This window comes from Podarcis raffonei, chromosome 4, assembly GCF_027172205.1.
Source record: "Podarcis raffonei isolate rPodRaf1 chromosome 4, rPodRaf1.pri, whole genome shotgun sequence".
In the NCBI taxonomy this organism is placed as follows: domain Eukaryota; kingdom Metazoa; phylum Chordata; class Lepidosauria; order Squamata; family Lacertidae; genus Podarcis; species Podarcis raffonei.
The window spans coordinates 35,828,686-35,851,111 of NC_070605.1; the positions used below are offsets into that span (position 1 = coordinate 35,828,686).

The window sequence follows — 22,426 nt, forward strand, 5'->3', positions numbered from 1 at the left end:
CAATACCTGTGCCTCCTTGTTGCTGGAGGACTCCTTTTGTTGCCACAGTCAAAGAGGAAACTGCTTTTGCCATTTGCCATTTCCAGCTTTTTAATTACAGTAGTATTATGGGCTAGTATATTTGTAATAATACAGGGTGATGTCTTTGCAATGGCTTTTTCACAATATGCTCTAAATAACAGGAAGCATGCAATAGTTTTTGGGCCCAAAGTACCACTCTCTTTCTGCTTGACTTCAGTATGAGCAATGGAGGTGTGGGGAGAAATGCCTCTATAGCAATGATAGCTGATTTAGTTCATTGGCTGCTGCATGTAGTCCGAGTCTTCTGTTGTGGAAGGCTTAGGGCACACCAGTAGGAAGCTAGACAAGAACGTGTTTGGCTGTCTTAAACAAAAAAGGCAGAGCAACAGCAGGAAATGCCCAACTCCATCCAAATACAGTAAGTTCGGTGCTACCTAGAGACACAATTATAGATAGACATGATCCACACATTTCCCACCTTTTGTTAAAACAGCCTTCTTCAACCTGGGGTCCTCCAGATGTTTGGGATTGCCACTTCCCCAACTTGTCCTGTTCCCTGTAACAGTCATTCATCAGGGCAACCAAAGCCAGCAGTTGAACCTCACTTTGGAACTAGCTGCTTCCATGGCACCAGGCTAGTGAGTGCAGCATGGACCTCTTGACACATACAACTTTGACCTCCAGCACCTCCCCACGACTACCTGCCTCCCCTCCTACCCTCTGCCACCTAAGAAAGCTGCCTGAAGGCCAGCTCTGCTTATGAGTTTGAGTATACCACAATCTCAGGTACAAGATTTTGCCAGTTTTGCGTGCATTAAAGAGCAGCCAGGGTTTTAAAAAGTGGGCAAAGGAACCTGCCAGTTAGAGTCTCTGGTAGGACAATTCATGACGCCATATTCACAGCAGTTTTGCTCTTTTACAAACAGTGATCAGATGTAAAAATAGTTCAAATTAAGCAGAGCATTTATTTTGGGGGTCCTCGTTTAAATTCTACCATGAACAGCAGCAGCTTGCTCCTGCCTAGTGGCCTCATCCACTAACACCAGTCTTGGCACATTATTTTGGCACATGGCATCCATTTCACATACAGGATACAGAAGTTTAACAGCACAGTTTTACCCTCTGCATGTAATGTTGTTCTTTTTTGTTAAACAAAACGAACAGCATGTAAAGTTCCCAACATTAAAAACAAGTGCTACAGATACATTCTCTCTAAGGAGTTGGAACATGTGGTATTAGTTAACACAACGTGCCAGAAAATCTTTGTCCTTGACACAAGGGATTAATACAGAGGAGCACAAGAGAGGATTGGGCCTTGGGTGGTTTTAAACAGAAACACTTAGCATAAGTTTCATGAAGGTGGAAAAACCTTGCATGGAAATCTCTTTGCTTGAATTCAAGATTAAACTCTTATTCACCGATCTCATTTCCATTAGTTTAAATTTAGCTCAGTTTTTAGAATCCATGGCATAGTACATTTGAAAGGCAATGTTCTCTCTCTTTGGTATAGGTTCAAAGTAAATTGGATGATTTCAAAGGAGAGATCCTGTATATACTGCTCACTAAGTTAGAAAGCAGACTTTGGTCATATGATATTAGAAAGTACACACACTTTCAAAAAGTGTTTTCCAGAACATAATGGAGCCTTTCTTCCAATTTCTTTCCTTTAAGTTCTATAGGATCTCTATCCCCAAGCGCTGTCACAATGAATTACACTTCCACAACTCTGAATTTCATAATAATAACAACGAACAATTAAGTAACAGCATATGTGGTTTGAAGCAGCTCCACCTAAAGCTTTGCATGAGAGCTCTTAGGTAAACAACTTTAGGTCCAGTTCCAACTTTGTGTTGTTGTTTTAGCTGAATCATCTTGTAGTATGGGTTGAGTATTTGTGCTATGCATATCTATATTTGGACATAATTAAGAGTTGCTGCCCAAGAAACTAAACTGATCTTTACCATGCCTTAAGTCATAGAAGACCTCCTGGATCAGACCTACAGTGATTAACCAGGTATCTCTAGAAAGCCTGCAAGCAGAATGAGAGGGCAATAGCCTTCTAATGCTGTTCTTTCCAGGAACTGGTATCCAGAGCATGGTCCATCTGATCTTGCAGGTTATATGTAGCCATCTTGACCAGTGGTCATTGATAGCTTTTAAAGGAGAAATTTGTGGAGGATTAGGCTATCTATGTTGGTGGACATCACCATATCCTTCTGGAAGCAAATCCCATAAATTAACTCTGTCTGTCTACTACGTACTTCCATTTGCCTGTCCTAATTCTCCAGGATTATATCCACAGATTTGATACCAGTTTCAGATTCTGATTCCACCCTGGAATTCTCTCTTTAAAAATGACATTTCTAAACCGATCAAACCAGCTCATCTCAGAACTAGGTTCACCTGGTGCCATTCTTAAATGTCTGATTAATCTGGGGAAAAGTCTACATGAGTAACTGTCAGGAGCCAGAGCCAGGAATAGGTCAGCAATAAAAAAACCCACTGGTGTTGGTGAAGTTTACTCTTTATTCAAAGAACCGAAAAACAGTGCAGGTGATCACAGCAACTCTTCCTAGTAGGTCTTGCCCTCAATGAGGCAGTTGTGAGAACTGAAGGTCCCCACCTTCCCATTGCTTTCTAAGGCTCCTGCCCTGGTTCCTTCCACAGCAGCCTAAGGCTTCATTGGCTTGCCTCTCATTACTTCACCCTCTTCATTTCGCTGCATGTTCTGGAAGTCCAGGAGGGAGAGAAGTTGATCGCAGCAGTAGGGAGAGGCCCCCAGGCTTCTTCAGCAGCCTGCCTGATCTCTGCCTCTGCCTCTGGACTGCCTTCTGCCACAGCCTCTTCCTGCTCACTAAACCCCGTTACTTCTTCAGCTTCTGACACCTCCTCCTCCCAGTCTGCTACCTCTTCTTCCACTAACTACTCATCGCTGTTCCCCAGGTTCATCTGGCAAAAAGCAGACATGAACGTTTTAAAGAAAAGATGCCTGACTGACAGTGCTGGGATGCTTCTTTGGAAAGCATTATGACTACTTATTTCTGACCACAAAGGAGATAGTTCTTGGTAATTTATCTTTTCTGGGGTTTTTGACATTTCACTCTCATTCGTTCTTCATTGGGGCTCATTCTTTTTCAAGAATTCGTTTGATACCTGGCAAGAGACAAGCAATGCTTATCCATATCTGCCCGTCATTCACCCCCCACCCCCGCTTTATCAAGATTCATGGTTTGGAAACTTGTACAGTAGCTGGAAAATGAGAGGAAAGCAAAGAGATTGTAGCTATTAAAATTTATTGCCTTCCAGAAATGTCTAGGAATTTTCTGCTGTTCTGACTACAAGCACAGGTTGCACGTTTACTGGAATAAGGTCAAATCCCAGTAGCAATTTAAGTTCTATTACTTCTTTTTGCTACATTTCAAAACACACACACAAAAACCCCAAGCATGATGACACTAATATGGGTGATGTGTCATATCCTCCATTGAGACATTGTGTCCTACTTTTAAATCAGTTTTTTTCTGATAAAGCAATTACACTTCTTAGCTCTATGTGAAAGATCTTCATTTTGAATTTGTTCTTGGTGAAATCTCAAAATTGGCAAAATACAAGTTACTTCTGCTTGGTTGATTTATCAGTTCTATCATAATAGCCCACAAATGAAATAATATTGAAATGAAAGTAGCAATCTGTTTTTTACTTTGATCTCTCAGGTTGGAGTAAGTACACTAGTGGAATGTTTGTACATCAATGGTCCTATGAATATAAATTATATTTTATTTTTACTCTGTAATTCCAAGGGTAACTACAAAATAAATTAAACTTAATCTGTCTCTCCATTAAACTGAATCTACTCGCACATGAATTACATGTGCTGCATCCATTTGTGTTCTATAAGTGTTGGCTTGAAATACTTATGATTCTAACAGCTGGAAGAATTTATTCCATCTTGCATAAGAGAAAATGAGTCCCAGAATACTGATGACCTGGCCTCTTAGATAAATTGCAGGTAAGACAATGAGAGTTGACCATTTTGTTCTTCTATGTATTCTAATTATTCCTGTGAAATTTACACACATCAAAACCCTGCAATCCCAAAAAACTATTGTAGACAAGAATTAATTAAACCTGAAGTACTATAACTCTGTAACTGAAGAAAGGAATTAACACAGTGTTCTGGAGAAACAAAGTTAATTGTTTCAGTGACAATGTTTTCTTTCATACTTAGAGAGAAAAATATTTTTCCAATTCACATACAATATGCAGGTTGGATCTGGCAGCAGGAAATAATCAAGTATGAACAAATCTTGCTTTAAGTAGAGTTAAATGGGGCAGGGGGAGAAAGACAGGTTTTCAGCCATTCGCCATAGAAAAGACCAGATGGCAAGATAAAAGGTTATTATTATTACTTATGTAGCACTATTCAACATGCACACAGAGCTTTAAAGAAAAAGAAGATAAAGAAATATCTCTGCCCTGACAAGTTTACCATCTACATTGTGACAGAAGGGAAAACAATGGATGGATCAGCCTATTTCCGTCTCATAACAGCATCATAGGCACTGAATCATAGGCCTGTTTTTGCAAATTTTCTTTTTAAACTCACAAAAATATGTCTTTAAATTATACACATTGTATATGCATTGAAACATGCGTTTTTGTATGCCTTTCTGTAAGTAGAGGTTCCTGTTGTTTGGACCACAGATGGTTCATGAGCTTCACTCATGTGATCCTCTGCATTGCACAGGCCGGTGGCGCTGTGGTCTAAACCACTGAGTCCCTTGGGGTTGCCGATGGGAAGGTTGGTGGTTCGAATACTTGCGTTGGGGTGAGCTCCCATTGCTATGTCCTAGCTCCTGCCAACCTAGCAGTTCGAAAGCACACCAGTGCAAGTAGATAAATAGGTACCGCTGTGGCAGGAAGGTAAACAGCATTTCCATGTGCTCTGGCTTCCATCACTGTGTTCCATTGCACCAGAAGTGGTTTAGTCATGCTGGCCACATGACCTGGAAAGCCATCTGTGGACAAATGCCGGCTCCCTTGGCCTGAAAGTGAATTCAACTGGACTTAACCATCCAGGGGTCCTTTACCTTACCTTTACCATTGCACGTTTGTGGATTTGTGGTTGAAGTAGTGAAATGGCACATCTATTGCACTAAATTTCTTATTGATTTTTAACCACACTTTTATTGCTTCCTTTATTTCTTGTATTCTATTGTATTAAAAATTAGAATTCAAATTGTAACACTATGGAATGCAATACACAAGCAGTAAAAGAATTGCAACTAAAAATCATACAGCATCTAGCGCAGAGCATTACAATTGCTACAACAGGCAGAAAATCATTAAGTGGTCTGCCAAGGGCCTGAGCACTTTTCAAGTGGTCATTGAAGGGGGGGAAAGGTTGGGAACCACTGCTTTAAAATACACGTTTTGTGCATATATATTTTGACCCAAAACTGCCTTGCAAAATTCAGTTACGTGCCTAATCTGATTGACAGAAACACTGAACAATCTGCACAGAAATCAGGGACTGGTGAATAATGAATAAAGTCAGATGTGGACCGAGCAAATTTCTCCTCCATTCCCTCAATAGAGAGAATGAAAAGAAGGAAGGAAAGACCAGCAGCTCTCCAGAGTTTTAGGCAGGTTTTCGCTAGCCTTACCTGGAAATGCCAAGTACTGAATTTGGGACTTTTAGTGTACAGATCCTGCACTGAGTTACAGCCCATTCCTCAGCTCCAGGCCTGAGTAGAAGTCAAAAGTCTATTGTTTACATATATCTTATAGTGTTTCAATGTTCTAAACTCCTTAGGGAGAAACACCAGGATATGAATAGTTGTAAATAAACTGTATAAACAAGAAACATAAGGCCAAGGAAGCAACTGCTCAGTTCTAGCACTGGACCAAGTGTGATAAAATATTGGAATTGAATCCAGACAGCAGTTGCTGAGCAATCATGGACTCTGTCCTTGGCAGAGTCAACAGTCCTTCACTATCAATTCACCATTTACAAAATTTGCTATTTGCCTCTTATGTTTGCTGTAAGGAACTTACTGTTTTAAATAAATTGCACCAGTGGTGAAGATAAAATAAATCTCAGCAAACCTTCACACAATATGTAGAGCGCTACTTTAACTGAATACAATGAATTCCAAAGGGGTAGTTGTGCTAGTATGAGTCAGCAAAAACAACAGAGTCTGGTGGACTCATTTTCTAACCATGTTTCCCCACCATCCTTCTTTTGACTGTACTCACATATGTGAGTATATAATCTGTCAGTTGGGAATAACACCTCATGCATCAGATAAAGGGGGCTCTACACAACAATACAGTGGTACCTCTAGTTGCGGGCACAATCAGTTCCGGGGTGCCGTTCGCGCCCTGAAAAATCCGCAACTAGAGCGGCGCTTCTGCGCAAGTGCAGAGTGCGACAGAGCGCTTCTGCGCATGTGCGAAGCACACAGAATGCTTCTGTGCATGTGCATGAAAAGACACAACATGAACCTAACGCAACACGAGGTATTACTGTAGTTTATGTCATGATTTACTTTTAAGCACTGATGCATCATTTTCCAAGTACACAACCTCTCAAAAACAGTTTATAAAATGTTGAAATTATACAGGATCAATAAAACAGGAATGTAACTTACAATTAATTTTTAATTGGATTTTTACTATATTATTATTATTAAAGTAGGGGTATTTAAAATGAGAGTCGTCATCGCGATCATAGTTAAAAGTAGAAGTCAGCATGTGTTCTCTTTTTAGCTCTTCAAAATATGGCAACCCTAGGAAGTGGCCCATAAGGCAGGGTTGATCAAATGTAATCCTGACACAATTGTCATCAGGACACACAGAAGCAATCCAAATCTAGGCGCACATCCCACCTCCAACCTGCTCTTTAATGGAAAGTGTGACCCTGTTTCGAGGAGGCAGTTTCTCCCAAACAGATGCACTCACCTGTCTTGCCTGGATTTATTTTGGTTTACTCATCCTTGCCAGTGTTTTCCCTGAATACTCACTAGCTAGTATTTTACAAAGATGTGCTTATTAATTGCTAATTTCAGGCTTGAAATGAGGCATGGAATAAACAAAACTTTTCCAGCACATGTGTAAATGACTTCAAAAAGAGAAGGCACATTTCTAGGAATTCTCGGTTTTGTGTGTGTGTTTTGGTACTAACCACAATTTCCTTTTATCCGAAAAAAAGGAGCAGTCTTGTGTAATAACAAAAATGTGGATGACGGAATGTACTGAATATACATAATAAGAGAGATTTCCCTAAGCTAACCCAGCAACAAATAGTTACATTTTTCCATATCCAAAGCCAGGCTCTATGTGCTAGGAAGGAACAACTTCAGTGCTAACTTCTTATCATGTTGCTATAGTAATAGTAGCGTTACCAAAACTGAATTACAGCCGCATGCCAAGACATCGCTTAAACTGTACTGGAGCGAAAGAAGGCTGACACTACTGCAGCTAAATTGGCAAGATTGTGCTAAGCCCCATCAAGGGAGAGCTGAAGGAATCGCTCTCTGAAAGGCATCGTTGCAGAGGTGATGCCTTTGATCATCGCAACACAGCTTCCTCCCTGCAGCTATGAAGAATCCAAGGCAGAGAGATGGAGGCAAAGTAGATGGAAAAGCTTGTCCTTCATGGTCTCTAACCACTTCTTGCTGCTGCCCTTGTCCCTCACCACCCTGATCCTACTTTACAATGAACCATTTTGCTGCTACTAACATGGGTGGCCACACCAGCAGTGTTCTGTGTCAGTGAGGCAGTCAACAAGATTATGTGACCTGCCGTTGCTTCATTGCTGTAGCTAGAATTTTTTTGTAAAAAGGTGTTTCAAGTTGCTGCAGCAAAGCAGCACAGACACATCTCTTCCAGGGCAATCTGGACCCCCTTCTCAGGAGGAGAGAAGAGAGCTTATGCTGGCAGGGTTGCCATGGCAGCAAAGGCAAAACAACTGTTAGAGGAGGCAGAGGAGTGTGGGAGCAGCTGTAGGAGGAGCAGAACCCATCCCTCACTCCAATGAATGGGGTCTGAAATATACTCAGAGTCGAGTGTGGATTTCATGCTCTTTATTCAGCTCATAGTAGTGAGGAATCAAAGTTCCCCCAAAATATCTGCTTTATATACATTATTTACACAATGGGTTGCACGTGATTGGCTAATTCTGGGATTCTCCTGTAGGCCAATCAGGTTGTGGATTCACTTCCACCTGGAGCTGGATTGGGTGGCTCCTGCGGACCAATCATACTGCTGCATTGTTCTAGGACCAATCAGACTGCTGCATTCTGGACCCTATTGTTCTAGGACCAATCAAACTGCTGCATTCTGAATCCTATTGTTCTAGGACCAATCAGACTGCTGCCTTTTGGATCCTATTCAACTCAGTACATAACAGGGTCCTTCCTCAGAACTAGGAATGGCGATTGGTCAGGTGCACTGGAGTTTCCCATACTGAACAGGAGTTTCACAGGATGGGTGTGTAGGTGGCAGGAGCATCAGCAGCTGGCCAGATAGTGAGGGAAGTGTGCAAAGGCCTGATAGCACCAATTCTCCATTCCCAGCTTCTGCTACTAGAGGCAACTGTCTTACTTTGCCTCAGGCCTGCCCCTGCCTAGACCCTTATAATGATCTGCTGCCTGAAAGACTGCTGCAGAGCAAGGGCTGCATGGACTTGCAAGCATCTGGACTTGTAGGGCAAGTAGAGTGGGGTTTTATAAAAATAGAAAACTGATGATTATTTTGAAGATGCTTTTATTGATTTGTAAGTTGCTGCAAGCTGCCCTGAGTCCTGTGACTGTAGGAAAGAGGAGGGTGGAAATCGTCTTAAATAAAGCAGAGCAAGTGGTGCAGAGCTGCCTGCATTTGTCTCACTTGCCACTCCAAAACTATAAGAGCATTACACTAAAGGGCCTAATTCTGCTTGATAAGGGAAGGACTCAAGGGTTCCCTGCAAAGGATGCGAGAGCCAGTGTGGTGTAGTGGTTCAGAGCGGTGGATTCGTAATCTGGTGAACCGGGTTTGTGTCCCCGCTCCTCCACATGCAGCTGCTGGGTGACCTTGGGCTAGTCACACTTCTCTGAAGTCTCTCAGCCCCACTCACCTCACAGCGTGTTTGTTGTGGGCAAGGAAGGGAAAGGAGTACGTTAGCCGCTTTGAGACGCCTTCGGGTATTGATAAAGTAGGATATCAAATCCAAACTGCCTTTGTCCTAAACTATCCTTGCCCTGCCCAAAGTAAAGTCACTGCATGTCACAATTATGTGGCATGCAAGTTTATAGAGATCTCTGGTAAGAGCAATTATGGACATGTGTTTATGGCGCTGCATTTGCTTACTGTAATTTTGTGTGGGCGATTTTAATTGGAGACACACAGCAAAGAGGGCACAAAAGCTGGTGGAGTGTAACACTAGAAATTCCTGTCATTCAATGAAATTTATTGCTAGCAGATTCAGACTAGACAAAGAAACTCATAATTTATGGATTTTGCTGCCACAAAATATGGTGACAGCTAACAACATGGATAGCTTTAGAGGAGGGTTACACAAATATTTGGTTAATGGGTTCCTGAATGACAATCAGTCATAATGAGTTATGCCCACAAGTTGGTGGAAGCAGCTGCAGAGTGGGTAGCTTATGCCCTGCTTGTTGGCTTCTTGGAGGCATCTGGCTGCCCCATGTGGAGAGCAGGATGCTTGAGGTGATGGACATTTGGTCTGATCTAGCAAGCTTCTTCCTATGCTGATCTAGCAAGCTTCTTCAAATTCAACTTGGCAGCGTCTGGAATACCTTTAACAAGAGAAGTTTTAGCACTTTCTTACTGAAACCTTGCTGGAAAAGGTTCTTACTTGTGCTCTTGGCCATTTTCTCAAGTTCAGCATTCAGTCACAGGACAAGTTTAAATAAATACTTCATGGAGCACATACAAGAGGGGATAAATCATTCCTTCATCATGTGACTACTCTGAAACATCTAGTGCTATCCTTAGCCAGAAAGAAAATCCTCAGCTAGATTACCTCAGGCTCAGAATAACAGTCCTTGTGTTCCAATAAATGAACGTAACATGGACTTCGGCACCAACTCAACTGCAGTATTAATGACAGTATAGTGTCACATCGAAGAGCACTTGCAGTTCACCTTCAACAAATAATTTGCAAAACTAGCACATATATTAAAATTGAAAATGGAAATGGAAAGTAGGCAGTTCAGAAATAAGCAATGATTTCATTTCAAAGATATAGATTAATGTTGTGTCTAAGGGTAAAATCCTATGCATGCTTAGCTGCAAGGAAGCCACACTTAATACAGTAGGACTTACTTCTATGTAAGCTTATATAGGATTGTGCTTTCAATTGCCATGGAACTAATAATCAAGGTAATTTTAACAGAAAGGGCTGCAGCTCAGCTTTGCATGTCAGCAGTTCCCAGCATTTTCAGGTTGACTGAGGACAGTGGCTCCCAAAATTGCCCCCATGCAAGGACCCTTGAAAATTGCTGATGGTCTTGGAGGACTACTTAATATTATTTTTCTGCCTGCTGTATGGTTGCATTGTTCTGTGCTAGATGCTGTATGATTTTTAATTGCACTTGTATTGCTTCCTTTATTTATTATATTACATTTGATTGTATCAGCTTCCTATGTTCCTAACTCTAATGCCCATTTTCAGGAAGCTGACATTGCTTTAAAAGTCTCCCCTCAAATCAGTAAATGGTAAATCCATGGAATTCTGTATGACTTTTGTACTGCTGGGGCTGGTGTTTAGAATACAGTTGTGCTGCAATTTTATAGGATCATGTATGGCTTACAGCCACCAATTATTATAAATATTACGTGGAAGCCAGAAAACCTTTAGCAAAAAAAAAAAAAAAAAAAAAAATGTAAAAAGTCAAAGTTATCAGCTGCCACAGAATACACTGTAAGAAATTACATTGTTTGACAAAAATAAATGAAAGCACATGTTGAGGTTAAGGGCAAGTGTTACCTAATGCAACACAGATGATCAAATGTAGAAATGATTACAGCTAACTATACTCTTTGAAAGAGCCAAATAACAAGCGATTTGTAATAGAGAGCAGTGGGTGGCGCAGGGCTGCCAGGCATTGGCACACAAGTGCATCTTCTAGGGTTAGCGACTGGGGCAAAGGCTGAACTTTCAAAAGGGAAAAACAAAACACACCTCACCCTGAGAGTATTTTCTAGTGCACCATCAATATCCCAGTTAGTAAACTGAAATACTGTTGGATAGCATTAGACTTGATAATTTCACTGAGAAAGTCATAGGTAATCCATTCTGACTTTCTCCTATTTATCTTGATTATTTCACACCATTCACCTTGCTTCTTCTGCTAAAATCAAAGTTAACCATTGCATCAGTTAGGTTTATTTTCACCACAAGGTAATTTCTCATCATTTATCCATGGGTACAATGAAGGTGCTCTGGTCCATGGGGTCACGAAGAGTCGGACATGACTAAACAACAACAACAACAGCAACAACAATGAAGATGCCTGTATTGAAGGCAACCTCATAACTGTATCTCCCTTATGTATATTCATAGGATTTTGACATAGTGCTGTGCAAATGTCATTCAACTTGTGCTGCAGAACTTTCTCTTCTTTTCATCATGTTGCCTCCAAAGCTGCTCCGAAGGGTCTTCCCAACCCTCTGGGGCAGATTTTGAGGCTCCACGAGGGCCTGCACAGGACAGGGAACATAGGGAGGGGGAAAGCTCCTTTGTAAAAAATAAGATTTTATTAAGACACAAAAAGAGGTGAACCCTCCCAGCTCTCACCTGGGAGCTTCCCTTCCCTGCCTTTCACACAGGGTCCTTCACCAACCATCCATTACCTTCATTTGTGTGCAATGAGAGGGGGAAATTCCATTGTGCAAGTGGAAATCTGTTGTGTGAGTGGAATGGCAACATTGGATACAACCCACTGATTGTACCATTTGACAAGACATCTCCATACACGCATAGTGGGCTCTGCCTTTTGGAACCTGCTTTTACAGGGTTCTTAAATAGGGAGGTTCTTCAGACTGAAGGCGCATATGTTGGAGTCTGCTGCACCTTCACACACATTTTTGTTTACACTGCAAAATGGTGAAAAGGGTTAAGATGATACAAGTTTAAGAGCATTTGTTAACACCAATATAGATTTCTTGCCATGCTAGAAAGGGGTATGTGGAATAGCAATGAAAATGGAAGGTTATGGCAAACAAAAGAGAAAAGGAATAGGCTAGTCATCTGGTGTTAATTCTAAAATGCTGGCTGGTTCTTGTCCTTGGGGAGAGTAAGAAAAAAGTTGACCTACATTTTGTTGCCTATGGGTTCCAGTTCTAACATGACTGCCTTCCACTGCACTTCCAGACAGCATCTTGGCTCATTCCACCACACACAACATCCACAATACACTAGAGAATGAATATCTGTAAACTCATCTTTTGCTACGCCGTCCATAAAAGCAAAAGCATTATGTTTTCTTTACCTGGTAAAGTTCACCAGCTTTACAAAATAAGCTCCAGGAAATGGGAAACAGAGCAATAGTCTGCTGCACAATAAAGCATCTAAAACAGACTCTAAGACCCAACTTGTTTGGTCTTGTTTCTATATCACAGATTCTTTTTTAGCTGCATAGTATTTACTCTGCAATGTTTACCAAGTTCCATATCATGCCAAGTGTTTTCTGTTTCACTATATTTCTGTCAATAAGTGAATGTTTTTATTTTACAGAGTCGCATATAATCAGCATACTGTTTGAGACTTAATTCAAGAAGCCTGGAACTCTTTTGTCACTGTAGTCAGGTAAAGCTAAATCTGTCATCTGATCTACTTTGCTGACTTGTCCCCTCAAACCCAGGAAATATTTGGGGTTGGATGAGTTAGTCTTGCCTTACTGAACACAGTTCTGGGAGGTACCCTTGTAAGAACAGCCTGAAGGCTAATAAGAATATGAGGCACTATGGAAAAACTGGAGCATTTGTTTTTATTTCAAACTGCTCACAGTAATGTTTCAATACACTGGGGAACATGTAATAACGAAGTTTCCTTCTGGTGCACTTTGGCGTCAGAATTAGACTGCCCTTTTTGACTGTTCAGAGAGCAACACTGTTTCAGCACCAATGCAAGCATAATCAGTTCAGAAGATCTACCTGAACTTGCTGACAAAATAATCCCAAAAGGTGATCAACCTTCTCAATGAAATAAAGAATCATCAAATCAAAATGTGAAAAATAAGGAGTGCTCTAGTATCAATTCAGCTAAAAGTTTCATTGCCACCACACCCCTGGAATGAAGACACTAGACAACCATTGGAATTAAGGGATCATATTTATTTAATCAAGGATCTGCAATGGGCTGACTCAAAATCTAACTCTTCCCAGCAGGAATAAATAGCAGGAAGAAACTCTGAGGAAGCCCAGATTTTCTGCCTTGGGCAACACTGCCCTGGCTTCGTAAGGCTGGATGATACATTGTGGGTCTGCTTTAAATGCAACCTGAGTTTGTGTTTATGCTGTTCCATCTCACCTCCACTGTTCAGTGTTCAGTGAGAAAAGGCCTCCCCTCCCCCCCCTCAAGCCAGCCAGCAATAAGAGGTAGGTTGAGAAGACTTCTCTCCACCTTCCGTGAGATGCCTCCTAGTGCTCACGAAAGCCTATTCTTACTTGCCCACACTACCTGCCAACAAGCGACAAAACTGAATGGGAAGTGAAATATGCCACTGCATCCCAGCTGAATCAAGCAGCATGGAGAAACCAAAAAGATATGGTTGCCCCCAAACAGTGGAAAGACCAACAATCATTTCTTTATAAAATCATGCGTCCTCCAGAAGGCAACCAGCTACACCCACAATTACAAATGGGATGAAGTGTCTGATGAAGATGTCACATTTGGGAGAAGACAAACCATATAAATGCTAGCTTCCTTACCACTAATTTGGTGGCCTCTGTCCAAAAAGATCCCATGGTGCCTCATTCCATGCCAAGAAGGTGTGAGGCAAAATTGCCTCCAGAATAAGAACCCAAGAAGAGACTGATGAATCAGGACTATGGGTAGTCTGGCATCCAGTTCTCACAGTGGCCAATCAGATTCCTGTGGGAAACCTGCAAGCTAGACCCAAGCACAAGAACACTCTACCTCCCTGCAGTTTTGAGCAACTCATTTTCAGAAGCATGCTGCCTCTGATCATGCAGGCAGAGCATAGGTTCCATCATGGTGTGATGGCCTGGGTCTCGGGCTCTGCATTGGATCCTTTGCCTCAGGCATTATCTGAACCAAGTCTGAGGCCTGATCCTGAAGAGTCCCAGTCTGCACAGGTACCCCTGCAACAAACACCAGCTGGGCCGAGTCAGGGGCTTGAGCCTGCCCTGGCTCCAGATGTGGGGATTACCTCGTTGCCTTCAGCTGGGCCATCACTTACAGCTACTCCACTACTGGTTTGGTCAGGGGAGGCTGAGGCAGCCCCTGGGTCTAGTAACCCACTGACATCTCCCGAGCTACAGAGACTAAGGTCTGAGAGAAGAAGAGACCTGAGTACTCACAGGAGGAGTGCTTGCCTTTGGGCAAAACAGGGAGGTGAGTCACTGGCGGATCAGGACCGGCCGCTACCCCAACAAAGATAAAAGGCTGTCGGACCCCACCCCAGGTTGCGGAAGCAACATCGCTGTATGCTAGATCCTGCCTGAGATCCTGTACCTGTCCTTGCCTTGCCTGGTTTCCTGCCTCGTGTCCTGCCTTGGCCCTGTTGGACTGACTCCCAGCAGAACCTTCGGATTCTGGACTGGTCCTGGACCGCGTTTCACGGGTTACCCCCAGGCTCAGCACACATGGCTAGTAGCCATGGATAGACTTATCTTCTATGAATTCCTCTGATCCTCTTTTAAAGCCATTCAAGTTGGGGTTCACCATTGCCTCCTGTGGATGCCTGTTCCACATAGCACAACTATGTGCTGCATGAAGAAGTAATTCATGGAGCATAAGGTTATCAGTAGCTACAAGCCCTGATGACCATCTTCCTCCTCCACTGCCAGAGGAATTCTTCCCAGTTGCTGGAAATTGCAGGTAGGCAGAGTGCTGCTGTGCCCATGTCCTGCTTGCATGCTTCCCACAGGCATCTGTCTGGCCCTGTGACAAAAGGATGCTTGCCTAGATGGGTCATTGGCCTGATCCAGCAGGCTTATAGTATGTTCTTAATATTATTGCTAGCTTTGGCAGCTGGGAGAATCTGGACAGCAGGGCTGATGCTGGACATTGTGCCAACTGAGGTGGGCGGCTCCACTGCCACTGCAGCACCTCTTCCCACATCCCATACTTATTTAAAGTGGTTTGCTGCTGCTAAATGTGGCAGTGACACTGCCTGCCTCTCTGCTTTCCCCTCCTCTTTGCCTTGCTTTCCCAAGGAGGGTCCTTCCTCACAGCAAAACATTTTGGGCAAGGTGGCCTTGGGAGTGTCTGCAACACTGCCATTTCTCTGCAAGCGTGAGAAACTATCTTCTATGTTTAGTTTAAAGCTGCAAAGTTCACTTTAAACCTTTAAGTGGTTTTTAAAGAGATTTTCTAGCTGCTGTGGAAAAGCAACAGTTTCTTCCCAGGCCAGTTCAGTCAAAATGTCTTGCTCTAAGAAGGACTATCCCTGTTCCTGCCACCCAAGGTGTTGTAACAGTTTGCCTAATGGAAACCCTGTCCTTAAAATTCAGAGAAAAAGTAACCCTGCATGGTCCCCTTTTCTGTTGTCCATACAGCCAACATTTAATCCTACGACAGCAACCAGCACTAGCCTTTCCAATTTTTTTATTTGCCACCACACCTTCATATTTACAAGCTGTTTCTGCTTCATGCACACGTCCAGCTGGCAGACATCAAGCCTTTAATGGCCACATCTAAAAGCAACAGTAGTACTGCTCCTCAAAATCTGTAGGATGTTGCAAAAATGGCCAGAGCTGGTGATTGTGTCACCCTGGTTTTCAGAATGGCAGCAGTATGTCCCCTTCTGTCATAACCCAAAATAGCTTGGGAAGAAAACCACACCTCATTCCTATTGGCAACACTCTCTTCCTGAATTATCTGAACAGCTGATAAAATCTACCTGCCAGTTTAAACCTGCGTGGCACCAAGCTACTAAATCAACTCTTTTCACCCAACTTAGCTACCTGCATTCCACTGTGCACAGAGCACTTGCCATATCTGCTACCAAATTTACGCAACAGCACCAGCATTGCCAATGGTGAGCTCAGCATGAATGCTGCCATGACTATAAGTGAGAGCAGCTGGCACTAATGCATGCCCAAAAGCTAAATAAATGGCATACCATAGTCAACATTTCGTAGATTGCAATGCCACGTGGTTCACACAATTCAAGGTCTTCTGTAACCAGGCTTATTAGTTACACTGATGCCTGCAAGTGCTGAGGCTCTTGGTGAAAGATGCTCTGATCATAGCTGTGTAAAGTAGGACTAGGCAAGCTTTTTGCCCATGAAGGTGACATGCAGTGGTGAGAGGGTGTGGATGGCAATGGACAGAGTGTGGCCAATGGTGGGTGGGCCCATTAACACACACACACCAAACTAGCCCCTGACTACTCATACAGCCTTCCCACTACTTCTCTCACACATATACACACACTTTGCTTGCTGACTAGCACAGTGGCAGAGATCTTTTCTGGACTGGTAACTGTGTTATCTGGTTGCTAAATTCCTCTGAGAAAGCCATATCTTCCTTCAAAATACCCATAAACAGCTGAACTATGTGCGACTTCAATTGAAAATCCTTGCCTTTGCATAAAAATAACATTTAAATTTCAACTGGTGCTGCTCAGTTGGCACTGAACTTGACAGGGCCTTCATGGTGGTTGTTTCCAATTTATGGAATGCCCTCCTTGGTGAAGTGCCTCTGTCTCCCTCACTATTAATTTTGAGAGTAGTAATTTTTAAGCTTTCCTGTTTATTCAGCCATTTGAGGGCTGAATAGTGTTCCTGGCAACCTTAAAATTATAAGCTGTGAGGCTATGTGACTGTTTTACATGTTTTTTAAAAATGTTTTTACTTGTTTTATATGGATTTGTTTATTTGTAATTTTGCTGTTTTACCATTTTGGTGTTTGCTGCCCTGAGCTATTGTGGGGAGAAGGAAGGGCAGGACTGAAATTAAGTAAGTAATAACAGTGTAAATTACAAAGCATTTGTTTAACAGAACCATCCTATTCATAGGTACACAGGAGAGTTTTAAAATAAAGTGTCAGAAGACACAAGTGATTTTGTTATGTTTAAAGTGAAGGCAGAGGGTGGAAGAAAAGAATTTTTTCTACTAGCATTAACCACCGTGACTTCTAACTGCAAAAAGTCACAGACCAGTTATGTGGCATTAGGATAGTCTGTCAAAATCATGCATGTGCAAACATAATGAGCTAACCTTTGCACACCTGCTTTTGCAGTCACATAACTTGTTTTTTCATGCAGTGACGAGTGCAGTTATTAATTCTCTTTCCACTGCATTTCTCTAAGTAGCAAACCAACTTTCCAAGAACTCCTACAGAAAGTAGTATTTTCCCTGCTGACAATTCCAAAACTGACATTTTAAAACAGATGTTTCTCATCATGATATTCAGTCAGGTGCCTGTGGAAGTGGAGCACCTCAGAAAGTAAAACCTTCACGTTGTAAGCTTCAGGAATAGCATATTTGTGCAAACAGCTTCTCCAATGGCCCTGCAAGCAATTGGCATACAAATGTCTCACTGGCTCTCTTTCCCACAGCTGCAGGAAGCAAATTTTCTTTCCTTGCTTGTACCAGGGAAAGGAAATCCAATTTCATGACATAAGGCCAGGAAGAAGTAGATTTCACATCCTGGCATGGAAAACAGAGTACTGGGATTCTAGAACCATAGAGTGGGAAAGTTCAGACATTGGAATGGTTAAGTCTACCCAGAAATAAATCTGGCAAGAGAATCTCATAGGGATTATGAAGTGACTTGAAAGCACTCCCTTCAGTCCTTATGCTGAATTTATATGTGTGCCTTGTGAATAGGATTAAACAATACTGAGAAAACTGTGCATTGTTTGCACTTCAGTGTGCCTTCACTTTTTTATTTGACAAGACAGCGGAACAAAGAGACATATCTTGTTTCTAGAATGCAATTCCAGCCAAACTGAAATGTTTTGACAAAGGACACAACTATTTCTGAATAGTTAACACAGCAAAATAATAGTTTTTTTAAATGTGCAGCGTGTTCAACAATAAAAAATAATCTCATATTACAGCTATAGATGTTGGTGTGGCTGCTCACACTTACTCTTTTCCAAAAGGGAGAGTCATTTGAAACCAACTGAAGAATAATACACAAGTTTCTCAGCTGTTGACATAATTTGAGAGGTAGACTTGTGGCTTTGTTTTACTATACTGGGGGAATATTCCTCCAGTGACTCAAGCATAAAATGTAAAGCATTTTTCCTTGCCAGAAATCTACACTCAAGGATGGTTATGGCTATCATCCCACAAAAATGGATAGGAAAGACAAATAAAACCATCTGCAAGGTTTGCGCCTTGGAAAAGATCCATATTCCAAATGCAGACAATACATACTATTTAACTCCAGAGTGTAATGACACTGCTAACTGTTAACCTATATTCATGGATTTTGTAATGTTTAGATGCTTCAGAATTTGAGGTATAGCCCCACACCAAAGGAATACTTATCTAGGAGCAGTGCAAAAATATAGTCTATGTTACAACTCAATATATTTCATCAGGAAGGATAATGAACACAACTTCCATTCAACAATAAACAGGATAGCATTCCAAAATTGCAAACTTTCAGAAGGAAAGTCAAGATGAAGGATTATTCAGTATTTTGCAGGTGGAAGAAAATTGCTGTTATGACCTCAGCTTGGTCATACAGACATCTTCATGGATGCTGTTCTCTGACTTGGCATTCCTCTAAGCAACTGAACATTTAAAAAGAAAATAATAATAATGTTTCTCCTAAAAATTGTCTTCTTGAAGCATCTGCAAAGCACACTGTGTACTTAAAAAGCATTTCAGCAAAGTCAACAGAAAAATGTCAAGTCCACAAACTGTAGTGAAACATGCTGCTTTGGTGCCAAGGTGTTGCAAAGTATTTCTTGATCTTGATTTAGAAATATGGTATCAATTTTACATTACAGCTGGATGTTTTTTGTAGCAAGAGAATACTTGCCAACTGCCTGAACAACACAGATAAAATTAAATTAATAGTGATTGGGGTTATGCCTTAGATTTTACATATCTTCTTTCAGACTACAGAGAAGGAAATCAAGTACAGTTCTTGTAACACCCCCTTGCCTCTTCCAAACATGCATTTAAGTAGAAAACATAAGCACTTTGAAAAACAGAATCCTTACAAAGATGGGGTGCACCCCACCCACATTTCCTAGTGGTCACATCACCAGTGTGAATAAGAAGTAAATGTGCAAACAGCCAGCAAAATCAGTTTTCATTAGTTTGCAACACAGATTTCCTCATTGGAATCATGAAACTACAAATCATTTGCTTTGTTTTGAGAAAGAATTTTAAGCTATTCTCTCATACATGATTTTTGCCCTTTCCCCCATTACATTTCTTTCTCACTCTCCTTTCACACATGCTGAAAACAAGATTGTCTCATTAAGACCAATCACTCCCCCTCACCCTCAAATAAAGTATAAAAATATCACATCTACTTGCCTCTTGGCAATTTCTGAGCATTTCCAAGGTTTAGTGCAATATTTCCACAGAAAAGTAGAAAGACCAGCCTTGATATCATGCTTTCAAACCCAAACGTGTACAGTTAAAGATGCTGAGGGTGTCATGCAAGGTAATGCAAGCTGCAAAACTGTTCTCTGTCACAGAGGCAGCAAAACTTTGACAGGAGTTTAGTTTACACTGTGGGAGGAGACAGTATGACATCACACCATCTCACTTGAAATGAGAAGAGAATTAAAATACAAATGATATTATCAATCTCTTGCCTGAAACAGAATTCCTGTTGCTGTCAACTGAGCACTCCATCGCTGAGATTTACAAAATCTTAACGTGCAATCACTTGTGCTTCCCGTTTAGATTGGCAGGAATAATTATACAAGGAAGGTATGTTACTGTATTTAAGGAGACTAAGTAGAAGTCTGTGGAAACAGACTTTTAAAGCACGTAGAAAACAAAGCTTGACCTAATTGATTTAACAAGAAAAAGGGGGGATTAGTGGATACAAAGCAGATGTGTTCAAGAAACAATGCAACATGCTTAATGAATAAAGTCATTAATATGAAGTGGTAAATGAAGAGAAACAACCAATCTTTGCAAAAAAAAAAAAAAAGTAACATCAAATTAGAGCTCTGAACCAAAAGAAGCATGCAGCCAGATAAGATATAGTTAATAAACATAATCCAAAACATAGGCATGCTAAAGACTCATTTATTTCAATGAGACCTAAGTCAGGTACAAAGTCACAACTATAGTAATAAACACTAGACAGACAAGATCTGAGACCTCCTTGACTCAAAGGAGTTGTGAACAAAATGTGCCAAGTAGCTATGCCATGGAGAGGGAAGAGTCTGGTGCCTGTAAGAGAGTCAGGGAGTTCCCAATCTTCTCTTTGAGCATCAACCCAATCACCTAGATCTCACTTGAATCATTTAACACCACCTTATCCAGGAGTAGTTGCTGAGCAAAGACAGACTCACCTCAGTGTTTCCAGAACTGGCAGGGAGAGGGGGATGTAGTAGGAGAATTGAACACAAGCTGAGTCAAAAGGAGGTTCTTGATGAAGTCCCCCCCCCCCACGTATCCCTCTTTTTGTTGTTGTTCCAAAAGAGGAAGGCTGCTTAGCCTTGGATTTTGTAACTGATGAGCTGGATGGTGATATTTCAATGTCACTGATAATACTGAAGGCATTGATACTGAGGTGTCACTTAGTGTAGCCTTCCTGAACACCAGCACCCTCTCAGTCCAATGAGATGGTCTTTCATCATCAATAAACAGCATGGGCAGAACTGAGGTGGAGAGGGGGTGGCCTGAGCCACGACAGAGAGGTTTGGAGGGCTGCATTTGGTCCCTGAGCCTGATATTCCCTACCCATGCTGTAACTGAGCACCCTTAACAAACTACAATTCCCAGGGAGGCACCATTTTCAAGTTCACCACAGACAGCAAAATGTCTTCAGTCAGCTCTGAGTATACCAGACTGTTCAAGCCACTCTTCTGAAGAAACTGCTTTAGCTGACTGCAATGAAGAGTCTCTGGAGCGTCATTAACATTTCCTCTTCTCCTTGTTTCTGTTCTGGTACCTTCCATCCTTTCCTACTTTGGGTATGATGTGTTTCTGGGGAGCTGGAGAACATCCTTTAACTAGCAGGGTTCCCAAATGACCATGCCTTTGACTGGCATAGCCAGCTGTTCAGGTTTGAGATTGCCAAATGAGGTGTTGGTTAAAAGCTGTTTTCCCTCCCTACAATTTATTTATTTTACATGCATGCGTGTTGGATGGTCATGCATTTATAGGGAAGAATTAGCCCCAGAAGAGGCTATATTATGGTATGTGTGCTGCTTCAGACTCAACATTTAGAAGTGCAGATAGGTGGCAGCAGTAGCAGCCCAGCACATTTAATGTTGGCCCAAGCTTGGGCCAGACAGCTAAACGGCAAAGAGGGACAACTGCTCCAAAAGGGTACTATGGTGGATGGTATCAAAAGCTGCTGAGAGGTTGAGAATTAACAAGGACACATTTCCCCTGTCTCTTTCCTGACATAAGTCATCACACAGGGTGACCAAAGTACTTTCTGTGCCAAAATCAGGCCTGAACGCTGATTGAAATGGATTTAGAACAATTTTCTCCCAGTGTGCCTGGATCTGGTCCATGACCACCTACTCAGGAACCTTGCCCAAGAAGATGAAATTGGCAACTGGCCAGTAATTACTTAGATTTTCCTCATTTACGGCTTCTTAAGGAATGGTCTTGGGACACGGGTGGCACTGTGGTCTAAACTACAGAGCCTAGGGCTTGCTGATCAGAAGGTCAGCGGTTCAAATCCCCGCAATGGGGTGAGCTCCCGTTGCTCGGTCCCAGCTCCTGCCAACCTAGCAGTTCGAAAGCATGTCAAAATGCAAGTAGATAAATAGGTATCGCTCTGGCGGGAAGGTAAACGGCATGTCCGTGCGCTGCTCTGGTTTGCCAGAAGTGGCTTAGACATGCTGGCCACATGACCCGGAAGCTGTACACCAGCTCCCTTGGCCAGTAAAGCGAGATGAGCACCGCAACCCCAGAGTCGTCTGCGACGGGGCCTAACGGTCAGGGGTCCCTTTACCTTTAAAGGAATGGTCTTACCACTGCTTCCTTCAGGCAGGCCCCCTGCAAGAAGGCATTAACCACCTTCCTGGTCCAGCCCTCCTTA

The 22,426-nt window shown here is 42.1% G+C and overlaps 1 protein-coding gene across 11 annotated transcripts in view; it reads right to left on the reverse strand.

The window, feature by feature from the left end:
• ABI3BP (ABI family member 3 binding protein) overlaps nt 1-19,892 on the reverse strand; it is a 137,362-nt gene extending 117,470 nt beyond the window's left edge. For all 11 annotated transcript variants that reach the window (XM_053386207.1, XM_053386202.1, XM_053386199.1 and 8 more), the window contains exon 1: nt 19,726-19,892. In XM_053386207.1, coding sequence (XP_053242182.1) covers nt 19,726-19,804 — 79 coding nt within the window. In that variant the 5' untranslated portion in view covers nt 19,805-19,892. The remainder of the gene's footprint in view (nt 1-19,725) is intronic.
• Between the last annotated feature and the right edge of the window lie 2,534 nt (nt 19,893-22,426).